Source organism: Stenella coeruleoalba (assembly GCF_951394435.1).
Source record: "Stenella coeruleoalba genome assembly, chromosome: 16".
NCBI classification, from domain to species: Eukaryota; Metazoa; Chordata; class Mammalia; order Artiodactyla; family Delphinidae; genus Stenella; species Stenella coeruleoalba.
The window spans coordinates 48,442,261-48,461,198 of NC_137162.1; the positions used below are offsets into that span (position 1 = coordinate 48,442,261).

Here is an 18,938-nt window from a genome sequence, read left to right on the forward strand (position 1 = left end):
ATTTTAGGGGAGGCCCTGAAGACAGCCTTCCAGAAATTAAAGTCAGAAAAAAGGAGGAGGGCAGCAGGCTTAGGCCCCTCCAGTCCTGGGCAGAAGGCTTGCTGGTTGCCTCAGAGCCTACACTGCAGGGCCAGAGACCCCAGAGGGAGGGGCTGACAGTGGCACAGGGCCTTGGGGGGGCAGGGGGTGGGGGCTGCTTTCTCAGGATGGGGGCCTGAACAGAGGGGGGGAGCAGGCTAGAGTTTCTTCTTGGCACCCCCTTTCCAGCTCTCCCTCCAGCAAAACCCTGCAGGGGCTGAGGGAGAGACTCCAAGACCTGCAGCAGAGTTCTCAAGAGCCCCTGCCTTCTGCTGGGATCTGAATGGAGCTAGTGGGCAGTTAGGCCCCAGGGGGAAAGGGCCTACAGGACCAGGCCGAACAAGCCCCAAGAGATGCTTCTGAAAGGAGGGAAGGGGAAGGCCAACGCCAAGGCCTGCAGACCACCCTTGATACTGCCTTTTGTGTTCTCACTCAATAACTTCACAGAGCCTGCAAATATTCCAGGGAAAATACGAAAGACAAAGGTTCCTTGTAAGTTACCTCCACCAGTACCCTTCCACCTTCTAAACAGTGTCCGGTTACTGAGATGCGACCTTAGATTGACGGGTGGGAGAAACATAAAGTAACCAGAAGGACTGAGAGGGGGTGACGGCGGCTGGAAAAAGAGTGCAGGTCCCTGCTGGTTTCCTGATGGAAGGGACCTGGAGATTTCTAAGCGGTTTGCTGTGGGGTATGTACTGTAAAGCCCTCCATCAAATCTTCAGTAAAGACTACATTGCCCACTGGAGCACCTCTGTGAGTGGCTCCGAAGAGGAGGTGAGACAAACACAGAAACGGCGCAGGAGCAGAGGAGCACAGGATGGGGAGAGCCGACAGCTTAGTCACGCCTCCAATAGCTCCGTACTACCATTTGCACTAAATCAAACACCATCGCATTTCAGGCTTTTTACAGACACACTGCAGGCACCGACAGGTTAAGAACCACCACTGGAACCGCATGCCACTATTAGCAGGCCAGGGAGAACCACACTTCAGGACCGGATGCCCCAGCCAAAGAGTGGGAGCAACTTCAGCTGGCAGAAATAGGGGTTCGAAAAGAAACTCCACATCAACTCAAGCTGACCCCAGAGTCCCACTCTCCACACAGTCCTGTGGCCACTACACACTGGTTAGCAAGAACAGAAAGCTTGGCCCAGGGTGGAAAGGCACCTCTGGGCCCCAGCCCCTCACACGGAGGCCACCACAGGATGTGCTGGCCCAAGGCAGACTCTCCCAGGAAGGACATGCAGATGACACATTTGCTTCCAGAAGTGTAAGCACAATCACACCGGGCCTCATGCCTCCCCATGGAAGGCCCTAGCGGGTTCCAATGGGTTCCAGGGCAGTGTGCTCCCATCATGCACAGGGCCATGAGCACCTGACAGGCCAAAGGTGTCAGGCCAGTGGCTGGGGCCTCAGGCCTGCCACCATCGGGGAGACCATACTCAGAGACACCTAGCCCTGCACAAGCCACTCCTCATACCCAGGGCTTTGCTTCCTTGCAGCAGCTGTGGTGCTTTGAGCAATTTGTGGAACTGATACCTCAACATGGGTCTGGAGAGTTGAGTCCAAGGGTCAGTCACCCCCGCCCAGCACGGCCCTCTGCGTGCCTGCTTCCCAGTGCCTACCCTTCAGACTCACAGGGGACAGGCCCTGAGATGAGTGGGCAGGCCAGGCAGCCTGCCCGGTGCCTCACAGGGAGAGATGCCCTCATTCTCAACAGCCCAGCAAAGGCCAAAGCAGCCCTGCCCGCTGCCCAGGGACAGAGCCGGGAGAGCCCAGAGTCCTCGTTCGTGCAGCCCGGGCCCAGGGGATAGAGACTCAGCTCCAGGCACCCACCTCACTGACCCGGGATGCACGCCCCAAGCCAGCATCTGCCGGAGCCCTTCAGGGGTCGGGAATTTCCAAGTGCATTAACTTGAGACGTTCCTTCCATGAGTCGTTTGACCTAGGGGCTGCCCTGGGAGGGAGGGGATTAGAACGGGCAAGGCCACAGAGCCTGAGTCCAGGCACTTACCTTGACCTTCGCAAAGCTTCTTCATCAGGGTCTTGCACTGTGGGTAGAAGTTGCAGGTCAGGAGGAATCACAGGCAACATCAGAAAGAAAAGCTACTAGAGCTCGGTGGGCACGGAGTCCCCACCCATCATGGGACAGTTATTGCTCCCTACCTGTGACCTCTGGGCACAGGGCAGGGGGAGAAAGGGGGCACGAGAGGAAGAGGCGCAGGTGGGAGGGAGTAGCCAGAGGTGTGGCCTGCAAAGTCCTCTCATCCCAATCCGGAAAGCACCACAGCCAGTCCGCTGCCCACCGCTGGAGTCCAGGAGCCGAGCAGCAGGCTGATGTCACTGTGCCTGCCCCAGGGACCCAGCAGGGGCGCAGCAGGCTGCTAACTATCTACCGAGGCCAGCTCATCTTCAAGGGTGGGGGGCTCGACTCCCCGGCTTCCGTGGGACTGTGGAGTAGGGCCCACGACCCTCGCTGGCCCTTCATCGTCGCCCTTTCCTGCCACCCCACAGCCCTCCCTTACTATATTCTGTCCCCGTCATCTGGGCCAGGATGCGGAAGGAGCGAGACTGCAGGCTGGAGGAGCGGCGGGCCCAGTCGTCAGCCTCGTCTTCCGGCTTGTTCTGGTTCTTAATCACAGCCTGATACACGGGAGAGGTGCTGTCTACGGTGAGGTCTTTGACAGGAAGACTCCTGAAATGCAGAGAGAGGCCATGGGCAAGGGCAGGGCTGGAACCCTGCCCCCGACCTCTGCGCCTCCCCCTGGCGCACCCCCCCATGCATGTGGGTAACCCCTACTTGTCTAGATCCACCACGCCCTTATTGTAGGTCAAGCCTGCACTAAGGGCTTGACCTGGGTCCTCAGTGCTCAGGGTGGTCACAGCGAGACAGTGAATTCCGCTCACGGAGGGTCAGGAGGCTCAGACCCTCCTGCCAGTACCCCTCACCCCCCAGGCTAACTCTAGACACAGGCCTGAAGACACCCGCCCCCAGGAGCTGTATCTCCTTTAAGGAAACAAGAGGCAGAAGAGGTCTTCTGGAAGTAATTTCAACCTCCCTGAGCAGGTGCTGAGTTTGGGGCTGGGTGAGGACAGGCCATTTGGGGGGCTCAGAGGCTTCCTCACGGTCAGTCCCTTGGCCTCCTCAAAGCTTGGGATCCAAACAGGGAGCCACCAATGTCATGACTGCCCTGGAGGAGGACTGTGGGCTCCCACTCTGCAAAGACAGGGCAGCTCGGTGAGGAGGCAGCTGGAGAAACAAGGCAATCAGGCCCCTACAGCCTGGCATCACCCACAGACAGCGCAGCTTCTCGCCCGAGGAACTGGGTGTAGAGCTGCAGGGAGGGGCACTCGTCCTCTGCCCCAGGGCAGCACAGCTTTTTGAGGGGGACCTGGTGACCTTCCCTTAGACTCCCAAGGTCTGGCACATGGTAGGTGCTCAAAACGTAGTTGAATGAACAAATCCTAGATCAGAATCAGAAGGGACCCCAGAGCCCCTTGAGTCCAGGGTCTCTCAGCTCAGATCAGACTTCAGGGCAAGATACATTAAAAGCTTATGGATGGCCACTCATCCCAACCAGGGAGGGCTGGGTAATCTAGGCTGCCCAGCCGGCCCTCTCAGCAGTCAGGGTGGGCTCAGGAGAAGCTCACAGCAATAACAGCATGTCTCCCCAGCCTGTGGACCGGTGGCCCAGCCATCTCCTCTTACACATGCCAAAACTGAGGTCCAGAGAGGCTAGCTGACTAGCTCCAGGTTACGTCATGTAGGGGCCCCACTGAGTTAGAACCCAGGCTTCCCAGCTCCCAGCTCAGTGTCCTTTCCAACAGACCCTCTGCAGTGACAGGGCTCAGGAAGGCCACTTATGCCCACTGGGGACTTGCACACCCCAGATGTTCCACATCTGGAGACATGGCCCAGCGCAGACACTCCCCCTGTCCAGCATCGCCCTGCCTGCTGCTATGACTGCCTCTACCTGCCCTTGCTCCCTCGAGGGCTGGCTAGCTGGAGAGGGGACCTCCCCAGTACCCCTGTCTTCTACCCTCTCTGCAAGGAGCTGGACAGAAGAATTGGCCGAGCCTCCCAGGATTGGTCCCCTAAGTCAGCTCAGGGTGGGCTATGAGAGCAGAGGTGGAGAAAGGTGATGGAAGGTGACTGACCAACGTTGGGTGGAGCTACCCCTACTTTTCTCAAGGCTCTGCCCTGGCCTGGAAAGCTACAGGTCTGTCAGCCTGTGGTTGGGATCAGATAGGGAAGACCAGGGAGTGGAGGAGAAGCTGGGATCTCGCTGGAGAGGTCATTTGTGGCATAGGGAGGAGTCTTAAGGGGTCCTGAAACAGATGGAAGGCACTGGTTGCCATTTCCCTGGAACATGCCCTTGACGTGCTCCCTGCTCCTTCCACATCTCCAAGGGCTCAAGAAAGTGAACCCCAGGAGTGAGTCCCTTGGGAGTCACATTGTCGGCTTCCCTTCCCACAATGCTGTGCAAAGGCCAGGGACTTGTGGTGCTGCTGCAACAGACACTGGGGACCAGACGAAGGAACTGCTGTGCCTTTTGAGAATCTGGGGCTCAGGAAGAATATATACAGAGAGGGCATAGAACAGGCCCTCCAGTTCTGGGACCCTGGGTCCGAGGCCACTCTCTGGAGCCACTCCAGCATGAACTTCTTGCCAACAAAAACACTCCAAGGTCCCCGCAACATCAAGATCACCGGTGGGCATTTACTCCACTGTACACTGCCCCCAAGTCTGACTAATCTTTCGCCTCTTATGGGTGGTCCTGGCAGGCGCTGGGTCCTCCAGATCCATCTTCCATGAGGATTTGGGGGATGGCCTCCAACAGACCCCCTTAGCATCCTCTCCCTGAATAATGGCCCCATGTGGATTCTGACATTAAGATCTCCGCTGTCCCAGTGCAGACAAGAAAGGCTGGGGGGAGCCCCTGCAAAGCACAGCAAGGAGAACACGGGATACACCCCCAGCCAGTGTGGTGTCATTACTCTGATTTCTATGTCCATAGTGACATTATTTGGGGGAAAACCCCAAAAGACAAGCACTTGCCTGTAGAGGCCGCGGGGCATGTCATTTACCTGTGAGGTGGGTGTGAGGAGGAACGTGGACAGAACCACTGTCCTCAGGCACATCCCACCAAACCCACACACCATCCCGCAACCAGACAGACGGACGACGGAACAGATACTGTGGGGTCTACTTACGCCAGTGGTGACGCCCTGCCATGCAGAGGAAAACCCAGCAGTGAGTGCATGTCCATCATGGGAGGGCGGGGGGAGGCGCATACACAAGGGAGCAGGGTTAGGATCAGAAATGAGTTATGGGGGAGTGGGGTGGATAAAGGAGGAAGAGAGAGAGAGACAAAAAGAAAACTGTCAGTGAGGAAGGAATCATGGAAATTAACAGCAGAAATGGAACACCTCATGGCAGACAAGGGCAGCTTTTACCCACTGGCACCACGACAGCATCAACCCAGCAGGGCTGAGTTAGAAGGAAAAGGAAGAATGTTGCTTCCCAGGCACGCAAGGGAGGGGAAAAGGATGGGAGGGGAGGGGAAAGGAAGGAGAAGCCTAGATTAGATTAACAGTGCATCATGTTAAAAAAAATATATCATGGGCGACCTAGAGGTAAAACCAAATGATTTGTAGTCTTTTTCCCAAGGTGCAGAAAACATAAAGTTAGTGAACAGCAGTTCTTCCATTATCTTCCACTGTGCTTCCCTTTGGCCAATGCTACCACTTTTAAGAGCACACCAAGGACACACGTGGCAAACAAATGTTAACAGGAAATCCCTGTTAAACTCTTTGGCTTAATCGGGCAGCCCTGTCTTCCTGGGTACACATGAGCAACAGTTGTGTTTTTAAACTTGCATGGTCATATTTTCTGCTTGGAACGATGGGATTAAGTAAGTCAACCCTGCCCAGAGAATTCCGCAAAGAACTGCAGACCTGAGCCTGGCGGGTTTGACTCACGGCTCCAGGGCAAGCAACCATCCACCCCCTGGTGGCCCGAAGGAAGTACTGCGCGCCTGAGAGGGCCCGGCTCCTTTTAACCAGGAGCGCCAGTAAGTCCACACCACGTTCCATCCTTTGGCCTCTGGAACCTGCACTTTATAACCTGCACACTCGTCATGGCCACAAGGGTTGGGCTCTACAAAGGCCAAACGCTATAGGAGTTCTCCGGGACTTTTGAATGCCTCTATCCCTCTTACAACATCTGTTTTTCCTAGTTTCGGAAAAAAGGACAACCATCATTTTAAGATTTCTTGCCTTCAATTGCTGGAGATCCTGACTCAGGGATAAGATGTTACCACAGAGATAATCAGTTCTGAAAGTCAATACTAACAGTATTTCCAAGTAGAATACAGTAAGGGACTCTCTGCGTGTGTGTGTATGTGTGTGTGTGTGTGAAAGGAAGGAAGAGACACACAGAAACAGAAAAAGAGACAGAGAGATAGAGACAGAAAGAGAGACATACACAGTAAGAAAGAAATACAGAGAAGAAACAGACTAAGAGAAACAGAGACAGAAAGAAATTCTGAAAGAGGGAGAGAGGTCCACATTAATGTTTGTACTATTACCCATTTCATCCACAAATGATTTTCAGCCAACTCTTTCCCTACTCAGCCCTCAAGTTCTTCAACCATTGCTACCAAGCAAAGTCAGGAACCAAGGACGTCCTAAGTCCCACCGCCCTGAGGCTGGGCTTCCCTGGGGCAAACAGGAGGAGGCGAGTGCTGGGTGCCCCCCGGCTCTGTGGCGGGGCTGACTGTCAACAGCACTGTGGATGGCTGGTCCGGAGGCCCCTTCCCAAACAAGAAACCCACTCATGAACCTGAATTGCCCTCATCATTGGAAGAACACAGCAACTTCCCCCCAAAGAATGGCTTAGCTGTGAGAAGCTGAGGTATCCAGAATGTGACCCTGGTTAACAGGATTCCAGAAGTCTCTTTCTAAACCAGCCCCCTCATGGAGCCTGGGAAAATGCAGAGGCTGTGAAAAGCACATGCTGCATTTCTCCACCCTTCTCCTAAAGCTGACCATGAGATTAACTCTGAAGAGAGAACACCACGTTCTGGGAGGCCCGGGCGAAGGCTGGCTCTCCTGCAAGGGCTGTACCCTGGGAGGATCAAGACGATGGAGGACAGCTGGTCCCGATGCCCAAAGTCTCCGATGGCGCCCAGTGGCCCGGTGCCCTCCTCGGTGATGACGAGGCGGAGGCATCGAGCGCCAGTGGAGGAGGGGAGGCGCTTACCCACTGAAGTCACTGCCCTGGGCCTGGGCCTGCCCGGCGATGGCGTCCATGATGGCGTCCTGGGAGTACATGCTGATGGGCGTGTTGTACTGCGCGTGGATGATGGTGGCCTTGCCGCCCAGCCCCTTCACCTCGATGGGCTTGTGGGTCGACAGGGCCGAGTCCTTCAGGGCGCTGGGGTTGAAGCGTTCCTGGTAGTCGGCGCTGGGGGAGGGGAGCATGGAGCAGGGGAGCGAGGGAGGGGGGTGGAAGGAGAGAAGGGGCAACAGGTGGTGTTACACAGCTCAAGGTGAGGGCTGGTGGTGTAGGGTGTGGAGAGAGACCTCCCTAAGCCTGATCCCAGGAAGGCTACCCAACTCCCCCCAACCGACGTGGGCGGGCTGGGTCTGGTCGGGAAAATCCTCTCACCCTCCCCAGAGCCCTTTGCGGAAGGTTCTTCTTGCCCGTCTCCGCTTTCCCAGATCCCTGGAGGCCCCGGCTCAGCCTGAGCTACCGCCCAGGGTCAGCAGGGGGCGCCAGGCATTGAAAGCTCTCTCACCACACCCGCAGGGAAGCAGAAACGGAAGGGGGTGCGGAGTGGCGGTTGGGATTAGGAGACAGGAGCTGGGCCACGCGTGAGAGGCAGCGGCAGCCCAAGCGGAGTCCAGAACGTCCAAAGGCAAAAGCAGCCCCACTGGGCACCCGCAGGGATTCTGAGCTTGGTTCCTCCACGAAGGGACTCATCCTGGGTGGCCCGGGGCTCTGCTCCGCCAGACTCTTCAGTGCATGTGCTTCTTCCTCGGAGCAGGGCGTGGGTTCTCAGGCGCCCCCGCCCCCATGTCCAACTTGCTGGGTGGCCCACCAGCTTCTACCCATGGAGGCTTTTCCCTTCAACAGTCAAGCGTGCTCCCCAGGCAAAGACAAGGTCACGTACAGCCCTTCTGAGTGGTCCGGCCGGGCTAGAAATGTCTTCAGGCTCTCCCAGAACCGGCGTCAGCACGCGCTCCACCCACCGCCCACCGGAGCCAGCCTGCGGTCTAAGCAGCTGCAGCAGCTAATTGGGAACACAGTGGTCCGGGGCATCTGCCGGAGCCCCAGCGCCCCTCCCCACTGCCTCCACTCCATACTCGCAGCTCCACACACATGCAGGCTCACTCAGGGACACAAATGCACCCCCATTCACGCATGCACATACACGTACACATGCCGCTGACACAGACGCACGCTGCCCAGTCCCCCAGACACGCGGTCGCATGCTGGGATATGCAGGCAAGCACACACACGTGCTTTCCTTTGATACTAACTTGGCTGGAGAGTTGGCTACCACCTGGGGGTGGGGGAGAGAAAAAGCAAAGAAAACAGGGCTATCAGAGTGAGGGTCCTGCCAGAGGGTTTGAGCGTAGGGACCTAGAGATGGTCCTCAGACTGGCCATAGTGGAGGCAGAGGCAGCCCAGACTGGCACTGGGTGAGGAGAGTGCAGAGTGAGGAGGGGGAAGAGCTCAGAGTCCCGATCACAGCCGCTCAGTTTGGGTCAGAGATGCCAGCTGCAGCGTAGGTCCACAGTACCTGAAGCTTTGCCAGGGAGAAAGGTTTTTTTGTCCATCTTCATAGGTGCTCATTTACCATATACATGAATCTCCTACATACACCTTGTCTGTAGACCCCGGCGAGGAAGCTGGAGATGGAGACCGGGCTAGTGATGGCTGCTCCAGGAGCGGCCAAGGCCCCAGGTGCCTCCTGGCCAGATAGTAGCTCTGGACTTACCCTTGTTTAATGGGGGACAGCTCCAGGAGTTCTGTTCCCTGAGCAGGAGTTGCAGTGGTGCTGGGGTTTGTGTGCAGTGGGGTTTCACACAGCCCCGGGAGCATGCTCTCTTTCCCAGAGGAGGGTCAGGCAGCCCTGGACACTCCTCCCGGGGCACAGTAATAAGGGGTCTGTGCAGTTCCCAGTAACTGCCCTTAAAGTCCCTGTGGATGGGCAGTGAGGCAGGATGGAAGAGTGAGGAGGCTTGGGAGAAGTGCAGGTCCAGTATTGCAGGAAAACCGCCGGACAAGGCAGCCCAGCTTGGACACTACAAGAGGGACCCCACCCTCACTCTTATCTGAGAGCCAGCCTCCTGGAGTATCGTCTCCTTGAGGGAGGCATTGCCTGCATTATGTTTCTTTAAATGCAAATTCCTTGCAGTGGCAGACCCTTGTCAGAAACCTGAGGGGAGAAGAGTGTGGAAAGTGGTGTCCCTTTCCTCACACCCTGCCACTTTCCCATATCTGACCACTCTGGGCTCTGGCTGGGAGAGCCTGGGCCTCAGCTGGCCTGGCCCTGTTCACCCCTTGGCCATGACCCTGGGGATCCAGACCAAAACCAGGGAGACCCCCCCATCCCCACCCCCACCAGTCCCAGGCGGCCCAACTCCGTCTCAGGGCTGATAAAATTCCCTCTGTCCTCCCAGGCTCAAAATAGCTGTAAGTGGAGCTATGTTAGGAAAGGACCATCACAGATCTCCAATTCCTTCTCCATTTTTGGCCAGTGCTGACAACCGCAGGATCAGCTCTTGCCCGGACCAGCCCAGTGCCCCCTGTAGAGGGCAGTGCTGGCCTCAGGGGCTGCCTATGCCCTTCCCTGCCTAGGTAGCCAGCTCCTTCTTTGGCATTGATTCCTGCCCCCTGCTTAGCTTCTGCCTGAGGACCCAGAGGCTGAGATGCCTGCAACAGACAGAGCTCAGAGAGGGGCAGCCAGGTCTTGGGGAGAATGAGACAAAGATGTAAAAACGCCCCGGGGGCCCCTCGCACCAACTGGCCTGAGGGACACTGCCCTTCAGTACCAGCCCCAGAGAGGACAAGGATCGGGGGCTGCAGGCCCGGCTGTTCTTTCGCCCCCTCTGTTCCTCTCCACTCCTCCCAAGGGCATAGGAGCTGCCAAGGGATCCCCTGGAAGCTCCCCAGAGAGAGAGAGAGTCTGGGAAGGAGCTTCCTTCTGCAGCCAGACAGGACAGAGTTCAAATCCTGACCCTACCTCTTCCTAGAGCTGTGACTCTGGACAAGTTACCCACCTGTCTTAGCCTCAGTCCCCTCCTTCATAATACCGAGAGGGTGGTGCCCTCCACAGACTGAACAGAATCCTGAGTGTAAAGCCTTCAGCACGGGTTAAGTGTGTGATGAACACACACGGGGAGTAGCATTTGCCAACCCTGTCTCCTGTGAGGCGGCGGCCTCAGCCCTCGGCTAGCCCAGGTCAGAGGCTCTGCCCTTCCTGCTGGGACGGCAGCATCAGCCTTCACTTTGAATGAAGCACGCACCACATTCCCTCCCTAGCCCGTCTTCCCTTTGAAGGAACTGTTGGACCCTGCTGCTCTGAGTGTCAAGTAATAATCTAACACTCGTCAGGTTCTGAGCAGCCCTTGTGCCAATGGGAGGGCTTGTCGGGAGTCGGGAGAAACAGGGGTGGGACAGGCAGGTAGGTCCCTGGCTCCATGCAGGGAGAAGTCAGACTGACCTGAGTGCCAGTCCTATCTACCACTCGTTAACTGTGTGACCTTGGGCAAATTACTTGCTCTCTCTGGGTTTCTACTTCCCAGCTATAAAATGAGGGATGATGCCCCCCTCCGAAGTTGCTGAGAGAGTTATGTTAGATAAAGCACATGGACTGTTAACTAGCCCCCAGCCTCGACGGAGGCCTCCGTGAGGGAAGACCTCACGGGGTCTTCTGCAGGTGGGCCCCATGGAAGTCCAGGTCCACCAGAGCACGACCTCCCTGCTGGGGGCCGGCCCAAAGAGAACCAGGAAGAGCTATCAGCCCACCCAAGGCAGGAGAAAGAGTCCATTTCTACTCTGTCTTTCCCCGAGCTTTCTGGCAGAAGCCCCTTGCTGGAAAAAGCCTGGGGGTAGAAAGCTTTGCCATCTTGGGCCAGGGAAGCCAGGGTCCAAGTGCTCACACCGTAGAGCGCCCAGCTTCACTCGGGATCCCAGAAAGAGCTATGGGATCTGGGGGAGCTGGGGATCCCCAGGGGAGCAGTGAACGGGCAGAGCACAGATACCATGTGCGGCTAGGTCAAAGGAAGGGTGTGGGCTTGGATCACACCGACCTGGACTGCAATGCTGACTCATCTGCGTACCTGTTGTGTGAGTCCAGGCAGTGATGGCAGGTAGCACGTAGTGAGTGTGCCAGGACAGAGCTCAGCACTATGCACGTGTTATCTCCTTCAATCCTCCCCATAGTCCTGAGATACGGACAGTCTCACGGAAGAGCCCTGAACCCCTAGCCGCTGGGCCATATGCCTTGACTCAGCCTGCTTCGCCTCCAGCCCAGAGACGATTATATCAACTGCATGGGGCTATGGAAGAAGTTACAATGAGATAACAGACCTTCAGGACTTGGAAGCTAATATGTGCTCTGCTGGGAGCCTCCCTCCCCTCAGCCCCTCCACAATGCCCACCCTGGCTCTGGCTCTAGTTCTTTTAACTCCTGTGCTCCAAGAGTACCATGAACTAGACCTCGGGGAGCAGGGGGTGGCCTGCTGTTCTCCTGCAGGGCCCCTTTCTCCTCAGGGTCCTGCTCCCTTGCTTCCCCACCCTAGCCAGGGTCAGTCCTGCCAACCCACTCCCCTCACCCTATTGCCCAGTCTCTCTGTACCCAGCTCAGGTGCTCCCTCCTCCAGGCAGCCTTCCCAGACCACTGTCAGACCTAGAGAACTTGCTCTCCCACCTCTCAGGACTCCCAAAGGTGTGGCAACCAGCCTGTCCCTTTGCCCCAGAGCTCCTGGAGTTATTAGGCTTTGTCCTGTCTTGGTGGGTGACCTGATGTGAAAGTTTTAGGAGTCAGAGTCTCTTGCATTCAGGCCCAGCTTGGCCACTTAGTAGCTGGACAGCTGGACCTCGACTTAACCTTCTCTGAGCCTCAGTTTCCCTCTCTGCAAAATCCGACACATCGCCCCAGGTTGTGTAAAGCAATGATGGGCCCGGCTCATGGCAAATGTCAATAGGATGATTGATTTCACTGCTCTTAGCCTGCACTGCCTCATGGGCTTGGGGCTGGCCAGAATGAGGCCAGTTCCTCGCTCTGACTACCTGACCAGGCCTCTACGAGCACTGAGGACCCAGATGGCCCCTGACCACCAGTGGAGAGCTGTGAGCCCATTACCTACCCTCCTAGGAGTCCAGCACCTGAGGCCTTCCCTCGGAGGCTCATCTGATACAGCTGAGCCATCTCCCTCAGGGTCTCTGCCGAGTACAGGCCAACGGGGTTGTTATACTGCCTTGGCTGGCTCGAACCCCGCGGGGCTTTCGGGCTTAGAGAGTCGAGGGCCCCCTCCAGGTTGACCTTGGCCCCCGGGCTGCCCCATGGAGGGCCAGCGTCAGAGGCCTCCGTGTGTGAGGAGAAGACGGAGGTCTGAGAGAAGGAGGAGCTAAGGGTCTGCCCGAGCTCCAGGTTGCCTGGGGTGCCCGGGACGGCCCTCGCCTCGGGGTTGGGGCTGGGTGCTGCCAGGCTGCTGTTCGTGTCCAGAGCAGGGTCCTGGCCCGGGGCAGCACCATGCAGGGGAGAGAGAAGAGAGCAGTTAGAGGCCACGCCCATCCCAGCGCGTCTGCGTGAACCTGAAACAGAGGGGTTAGTGCGAGCGCCCAGCAGCCCACCACCCTGGAGCCTGCAGCCCACTGCACCGAGGTCAGGGTAGGGGGACAGAAAGGACACCTGGAAGAGAAGGGTTTTGTCAAAAAGCGCAGGGTGAAGCTCCTGGCCCTGAAGCTGTCATCCACCTGGACAAAATGCAAAGCCCCACACAGAAAGCTAGGCCAAGCCAGCCTGCCGGCAGGGCTGCAAGAAAGGGGGTGTGGTCTCAGGGAATTGTGGGGAGACCCCTCCATCCTACACCTGTTCCCCCTTCCCCTGAATGGGGGCACCTGGTGAGCACAGCCCTGCCTCCTGCTCTGCTGACCCCACTCTGCAATGTCCCACATGGCCGGTGAGAGGGGGCCTTCTGGGCTGGTGGTGAACAGGCAGAGTAGAGGTGCAGAGGGGAAACTGAGGAAGGAGGGGAGCTGACATTTGCTTCCCTCAGTCTGCCTCTGCAGCTTCTCCCCAACAGCCCTCTGCCCATTTCCTCAATCTGTCACTCACCCCAGACCCCCCGTCATCTTCTTCTTGTCCCCTCTCCCCACCCTGCCCATCACCCACTCTGTCCACCGGACAGGCAGGGTCAGTATGAGGTCCTGCAAGGAGGGGTGGAGAGTGGTGGGAGTGTGTAGTCCTGTAGGAGCGGTGGGGTAGGCCTCCCATGCTCCGGGTCCCTCAGGGTTGAGCTGCTTAGAGGGAGCTGGGAAGGGGCCTGGTACCTGCTGGCTGCACCAGCACTTCTGAGTGTGGTATGGGAGCGTGCAACTGGGAGGAGAAAGGGAAACAGGAGGGAGAGAGCCTGTGACACAGGAGAAACCCTGAGGGCCAGCAGGCCCCCCACGCCTGGGAGCTCCTCCTGGGGTGACCAGCTCAAACTGGGGCCTCGGCTTTCAGGCCACGGTCACCCCCCTCCCCAGTGCCCTCAGGAGGATGAGGGTCAGAGCCTTGTGGGCACTTGTCCCTACTTGGCTGGGAGAATGGGACCTTTCCTGAAAACACCGCTGCCTAAGTGGATTTCCTGTCAGCCCGCCCACGAGGCCCAGGGTGTTGGCTAGGCACCCAGGCGGGCACCCCTACATGCAGCATTTTACGGGGCTTGAACGCTTCTCCCCAGGGGGTCTGCGCCACCTCCCCGGCATCAGCCGAGGCAGGGCAGGGCTGGGGCCGGGCTGATCCCCCCACCTTGCCAGAGTCAGGCCAGCCGAGGGGCAGGCAGGCAGACCAGGGGCTGTACTCCGGGAACCACGGCCCAGAGTGGAGCCTGCCACCCACAGTCAGCACCTACCTTTTGGTGGGGGATCACAGGCAGAGGGGACTGGATCGGGGGCGCTGCCGTGGAGATGAGAATGGGACGCTTTGACCTGGAAAAACCAGAAATGAAGACAGTTGCCGTTGGGTCCGGGAGCTCCTGCCTGAGAAGGACTGGAGAGGGGAGAACATCCGGAACCCAGGGAGCCAGGGCGGAGGACCTGGGTGTCTCCTGGGCCTGACCAGCATGGAGAAGTCACGGCTCTGGGGTACTTTGCAGCCACGGGCCTCTGCTAGGTCTCAGGGAGGCTGCCTGTGCACAGAGGAAGCAGGGAAGACCCTGGCTTCCAGGCCCAGCCGCTCACATACCAGCAGCACCGTTATCCACCCTCTCTGAGGCTCATCTGTAAAGTGAGGCACAGACATGGCAGGTGCTTGATGACTTGGGCCTGTCCTTCTTCTGGTCCAGAGGCTGTCCTCACTTCCCTGTGCGGTCCGGTAGCACAAGGCTGGGTCCATGCTGGACAGCTCCTCTCCCAGGCCCTTGGTGCCCACACCCAACCTCTGCCCCCTGCTCTGGAGAGCTCCCACCTACTTCTGCAGCGTGAGACTCAGGTTGTAGCTGGCAGACTTGATCTTGTTCTGGGCCTCCAGGTGGGTCATGGTATCTGTGTTGACGCCGTCAATGGCCACCACAAGGTCACCCGGGCTGAGCTGGGACTGGGCGGCCTTGCTGCCCGGTGTGATCTGAGAGGGTAGCAGATGGGAGGTGAACGTAAGAAGGGTGACCTGAGGATGGGCCTGTCCTCAGGGAAGAATCACCAGGAGTCATCCAGTAGAGGCTTGCCATTTTGTCTTTCATTCACTATGACCACCAAGCCTGCTTCCTTTTCCCGGCGCAGAGCTACCACATTTCCTGGTGCTTTGTATCTGAGCGCAGCCATGAGATTAGCTCTGAAATCAATGCATACCACTTCCAGGCCTGCCCCTAGCAACCATCTTGCCATCCTGCACTCTCTCTGCTTGTCAGCTGACTGGATGCAGAGGACCCAGAGGAGGACAGCCAAGCCACTGTCTGCAAGGGACCTGGATCATGGAGTCACTGCTTGGAGGGGAGATGACTAAGGAGCACTGAATTGGATGTTGCATGAATGAGAAATAAACTTCCACTGTGCTAAGAGAACTGGGGGTTGTTTGTTACACCAATCAGCCTACTATAACATCGGCACCTTGAAAACCCATGGCACACTTTCCAGGCTCCAGAAGAGTTCAGCAGCTGCTAAGACTCCGCACCACCATAGAGATGCTGCCAGGCCAGTAGGCCGGCCAAACGTACCCTCACAAAAGCATCCTAGCGTAAGTGTGTTGTACTCTACTGTGGCAGGTGTGCAGAGAGGGCTGGCAGGGCTGTCGGGCCTGCTTGCGGGAGCGAGGTCAGCTGGGACATGGAGCTCAGTGCTTTGTGGTTGGCTTCATGTTTCCCAAAGGGGAGGTGCAGATGTGGAGGCCAGTTCCCAAATCTTGCACTCTAGTGACATTACAGAACGCTAGAGTCTGGGGGCCCTACCCCCAGTGTGATCACATAGAATGTCATGGATATGCCACCCCACCAACCCCCCATGCAATGTCCGGAAGACCACACTCCCAGTGACCACACTCCCAGTGACATGCACAATGCCAAATTCCACATGTCCAGCCCCCAGTAATAGCACCCTGAATGCCATGGTGGCCTCCTATGCAGTGACATCCCATGAAATGCAAAATTCTGGAAGGCCCAGTGACATCATCTAAAATAGCTTGCGGGCCGGCCCCTAGTGACATTACGTGGAGTGTGGTAAGCTTCACCCCGAAGGCGTCTCGTGGGATGTCGTGGAGACTTTGGCTGCACCCCCTCCTGACATCACACAGAATGATTTTATAAGCTGACCCCCACGACATAATGCGGAAGCACGCTGTGACATCACATGGGGTGCCGGGCAGGGCTTGCCTCCAGTGACATCATAGGAAAGGGGAGCCCCTGGGAGTCACCCCCCACCGAGCTGTGCCTAGAGGGTGTCCCTTGGCTTTTCCTCCCCAACATGCCCACCAGCCAGTCCTCCTGGCTTCTCTGGGCACATCCCAGTCACCTTCCTGGCTATACCCCAAGGACAAGGCTGGCTCCTAATGCTGGCAGAGGCCATTTTCTGGCCCAGGCTTGGGGACCATCCTAGAAGGAGCCCAAAGAGGTCCTGGGGACAGTCCCATACCCTGGGTGCCAGGCCTCATTGGGCCTCTGGCCAGATTCTGGGCTCTCAGACATGGATGGAAACTTCCTGCCAGGCCCCTCAGAGGGAACTCTCATCGTAACCAGAGCCCTGCAGTCGCCAGCCTTCAGCCCATTCCCAGACAGGCTCTACAGGGTGGGCCAGGAACCATGTGTGTTAACCCAGTGATTATAGCAAGACCAGGAGAACTCTTGCCAGTTGCCGTTGACCCGCCATTTCAGACCCAGGAACTGTGGTACCTTCTTAAACACTGGCCACCTTGTGCCCTGAGCAGCCTCCCCACCGCCCCTGGAATCTGCTGGGATGAGGCCAGGACAATAGAGAAACAAATGCCTTGATTGTCAGGAAGCCACATTGTCCGGTTTGCCAAGTCCTGCCTACTCTCCAGGCTCCCGTAGGGGCATCGTGGAAGCGCTCGGGCCATCTCAAAACACACGTCGCCTTTATCCCCAAATCAATGGCCGTACAGAGCCTCTACTAGTGACAGGAGTGTGTTGTTTCCTTTGATTTAAGCGGTTAAGCAAAGGGTAAAAAACAACAACAAAGAAAAGCAAAACATTTTCTAGGCTGAGAGGGGACTCCTGAGGGCAAACTGAGTTGCCCAGCCAGGCCTGTCCTGCAAGAAAATCACCTTTCCCTACACCTTCTAGCTTCATGTTCAGGCCTCTGCTCTTCGGGTATTTTATTATAGATACCTTCAAACACAGTAAGGCAGAACTAATTCTACGGGGAGCACCCGAATACCCACCACCGAGGTTCTACTGTAGCATTTCACTCAAACTGCTGGTCAAGTGTCCATCCCTCTCTCCATCCATCAGTCCATATTATGTTTGAAGCATTTCAGAGAAAGTGCAGACGCCAGGATGCTCCCATTCAGGGTGAATTGCGCCAGGCCTCTGCTGTCTTAGTGGACTGCCCACAGGGCTTCCCCACAGCAGGACACCCCCATGCCAGGGCTCCCTGACCCAGGGCTCCCCCAGATGCTTCTAAGCATCCACAGAGAAGGGGGCCATCAGCCTGCAGCAGGGACCTCCCAGGCAGGACAGCCACAGACCCCAGACAGAGTGGAGGGCCTCATGCCTGCAGAGGTGACCAGAGCTGTGTCCAGGAGATCATGGGTTAAGTGTGAACAAGGACACCAGAATGACATCCAAGAGAGGCTGGGGCCAGACCAGCTAGGGCAAACCACGGGGCCATCTGGAATGCCCTCCCTTCCAGGCTGCCTCGAGGACTTATTTCTCCCTCAGGCATGGGTTAGCTAACATCATACCTTCCCACAGGGCTCCCACCTTCCCCTTGCCTGGCCCTGGCCGGCTCCCCTTCACCCTCAGGTATAGACTGAGCTGATCCTTTGCCCAGGGAAGAGCCCAGGCTCCCCCAGGCTTGGTCAACAGCCAAACCCCCTGAGGAATTTGCCACCAGGCTGGCTCCAGCCTGCCCCTGGCGCCTCTCCTTGCACCTGTGTGTGCTCGTCAGGGCTCAGCTGGCCTGACCTTTGGCTGCCCTGAGCAGGGTTCAAGACCCCTCGGGCTGGTGGGGTGGAGGATGCTATAATCCTCTTGTAGAGAGGTGCTCTGCTAGTTCTGCCCAGGTCTCCCTAGAGAAGGAGGCAGGGACTCTAAGAAGTTGCCCCTCAGCTCTGGCCAAGGGCCGTCAGATCCCTCCTCGCTCTGCAGGAGCAGCCTGCGTGGCAGAAGGGTGTGGCCACCCTTGAACACTTGCCCAGAGCCCAGCGCTTGTGAAGAGTGCAGTCCAGGTGTGAGGTACCCATGTACCTCTTGTCTGACTCCCTAGCCCCCTCCCTCTGCTTTCCTTGTCCCAGAAAAGACCCAAAGCTCCTAAATCCTTGGAGGATTTCTTTTTCTTTTCTTTAAAGTCTTTCTAGCCCCTCTGTAGCATTTGAAAAATTCTTTGTAATGATTGTTTCATTCCCATTTCACTTTTCACCTTTTCTAGTCACCAGCCACCTCTCCACAGGGAACCCAGCCATGGGCAGAGCTCCAGGACCGAGGTCCTGTCTCGGAAGCCCCTAAGGCAGGCTCTAGGTGTTTGGGGGCCAAGATTGCCACCTAGCCCACCCTCCTTGCTGGGCCATGGTTTCGGGCACCCCAGAGGGGGCACAGGGATAGCCGGTGCCAGGCAGCAGCTGTGGCCCCCGTGACCTTCGGGTGCCTTGGGGGGAAGCAGTAGAGCAAAGACCATGGACTGTAGTCTGAGCCAGACCTGAGGTTGCAGTGCCAGCCTCCAGGACCTCTGCGTAAAGACAGCCATGATGCCTTTCTCCCGGGATTGTGGAGAGGATTTCATCACTAAATAGGGCATTATACAAAGAGAGTGCAGAGCTGAGACAATTTCAGGGAAGCTCCCAACCGAGGAGGTGCCAGTGCTGTCCCTGACCCCTTCCCCTGGGAGGTGCCAGGGGTTGGAGTCTGCGAGGCTGCAGCCCCTGCCTCCAGAGGACACAAGGTCGGGGGCTGGCAGCGGGTGGTGTGCG

General features: G+C 57.4%; 1 protein-coding gene across 8 annotated transcripts in view; it reads right to left on the reverse strand.

The window, feature by feature from the left end:
• Window positions 1-18,938, reverse strand: part of LDB3 (LIM domain binding 3) — a 58,028-nt gene that overhangs the window by 33,621 nt on the left and 5,469 nt on the right. For 3 of the 8 annotated variants that reach the window (XM_079899695.1, XM_079899694.1, XM_079899698.1), the window contains exons 2-6: window positions 14,776-14,927; window positions 14,218-14,293; window positions 12,466-12,833; window positions 2,607-2,776; window positions 2,096-2,132 (exon numbers count right to left, since the gene is read on the reverse strand). In XM_079899695.1, coding sequence (XP_079755821.1) covers window positions 2,096-2,132; window positions 2,607-2,776; window positions 12,466-12,833; window positions 14,218-14,293; window positions 14,776-14,927 — 803 coding nt within the window. Of the gene's footprint in view, window positions 1-2,095; window positions 2,133-2,606; window positions 2,777-5,295; window positions 5,311-7,345; window positions 7,550-8,628; window positions 8,652-12,465; window positions 12,834-14,217; window positions 14,294-14,775; window positions 14,928-18,938 lie in introns of all 8 variants that reach the window. The other 5 variants (XM_079899700.1, XM_079899699.1, XM_079899693.1 and 2 more) reach the window with 3 other exon arrangements.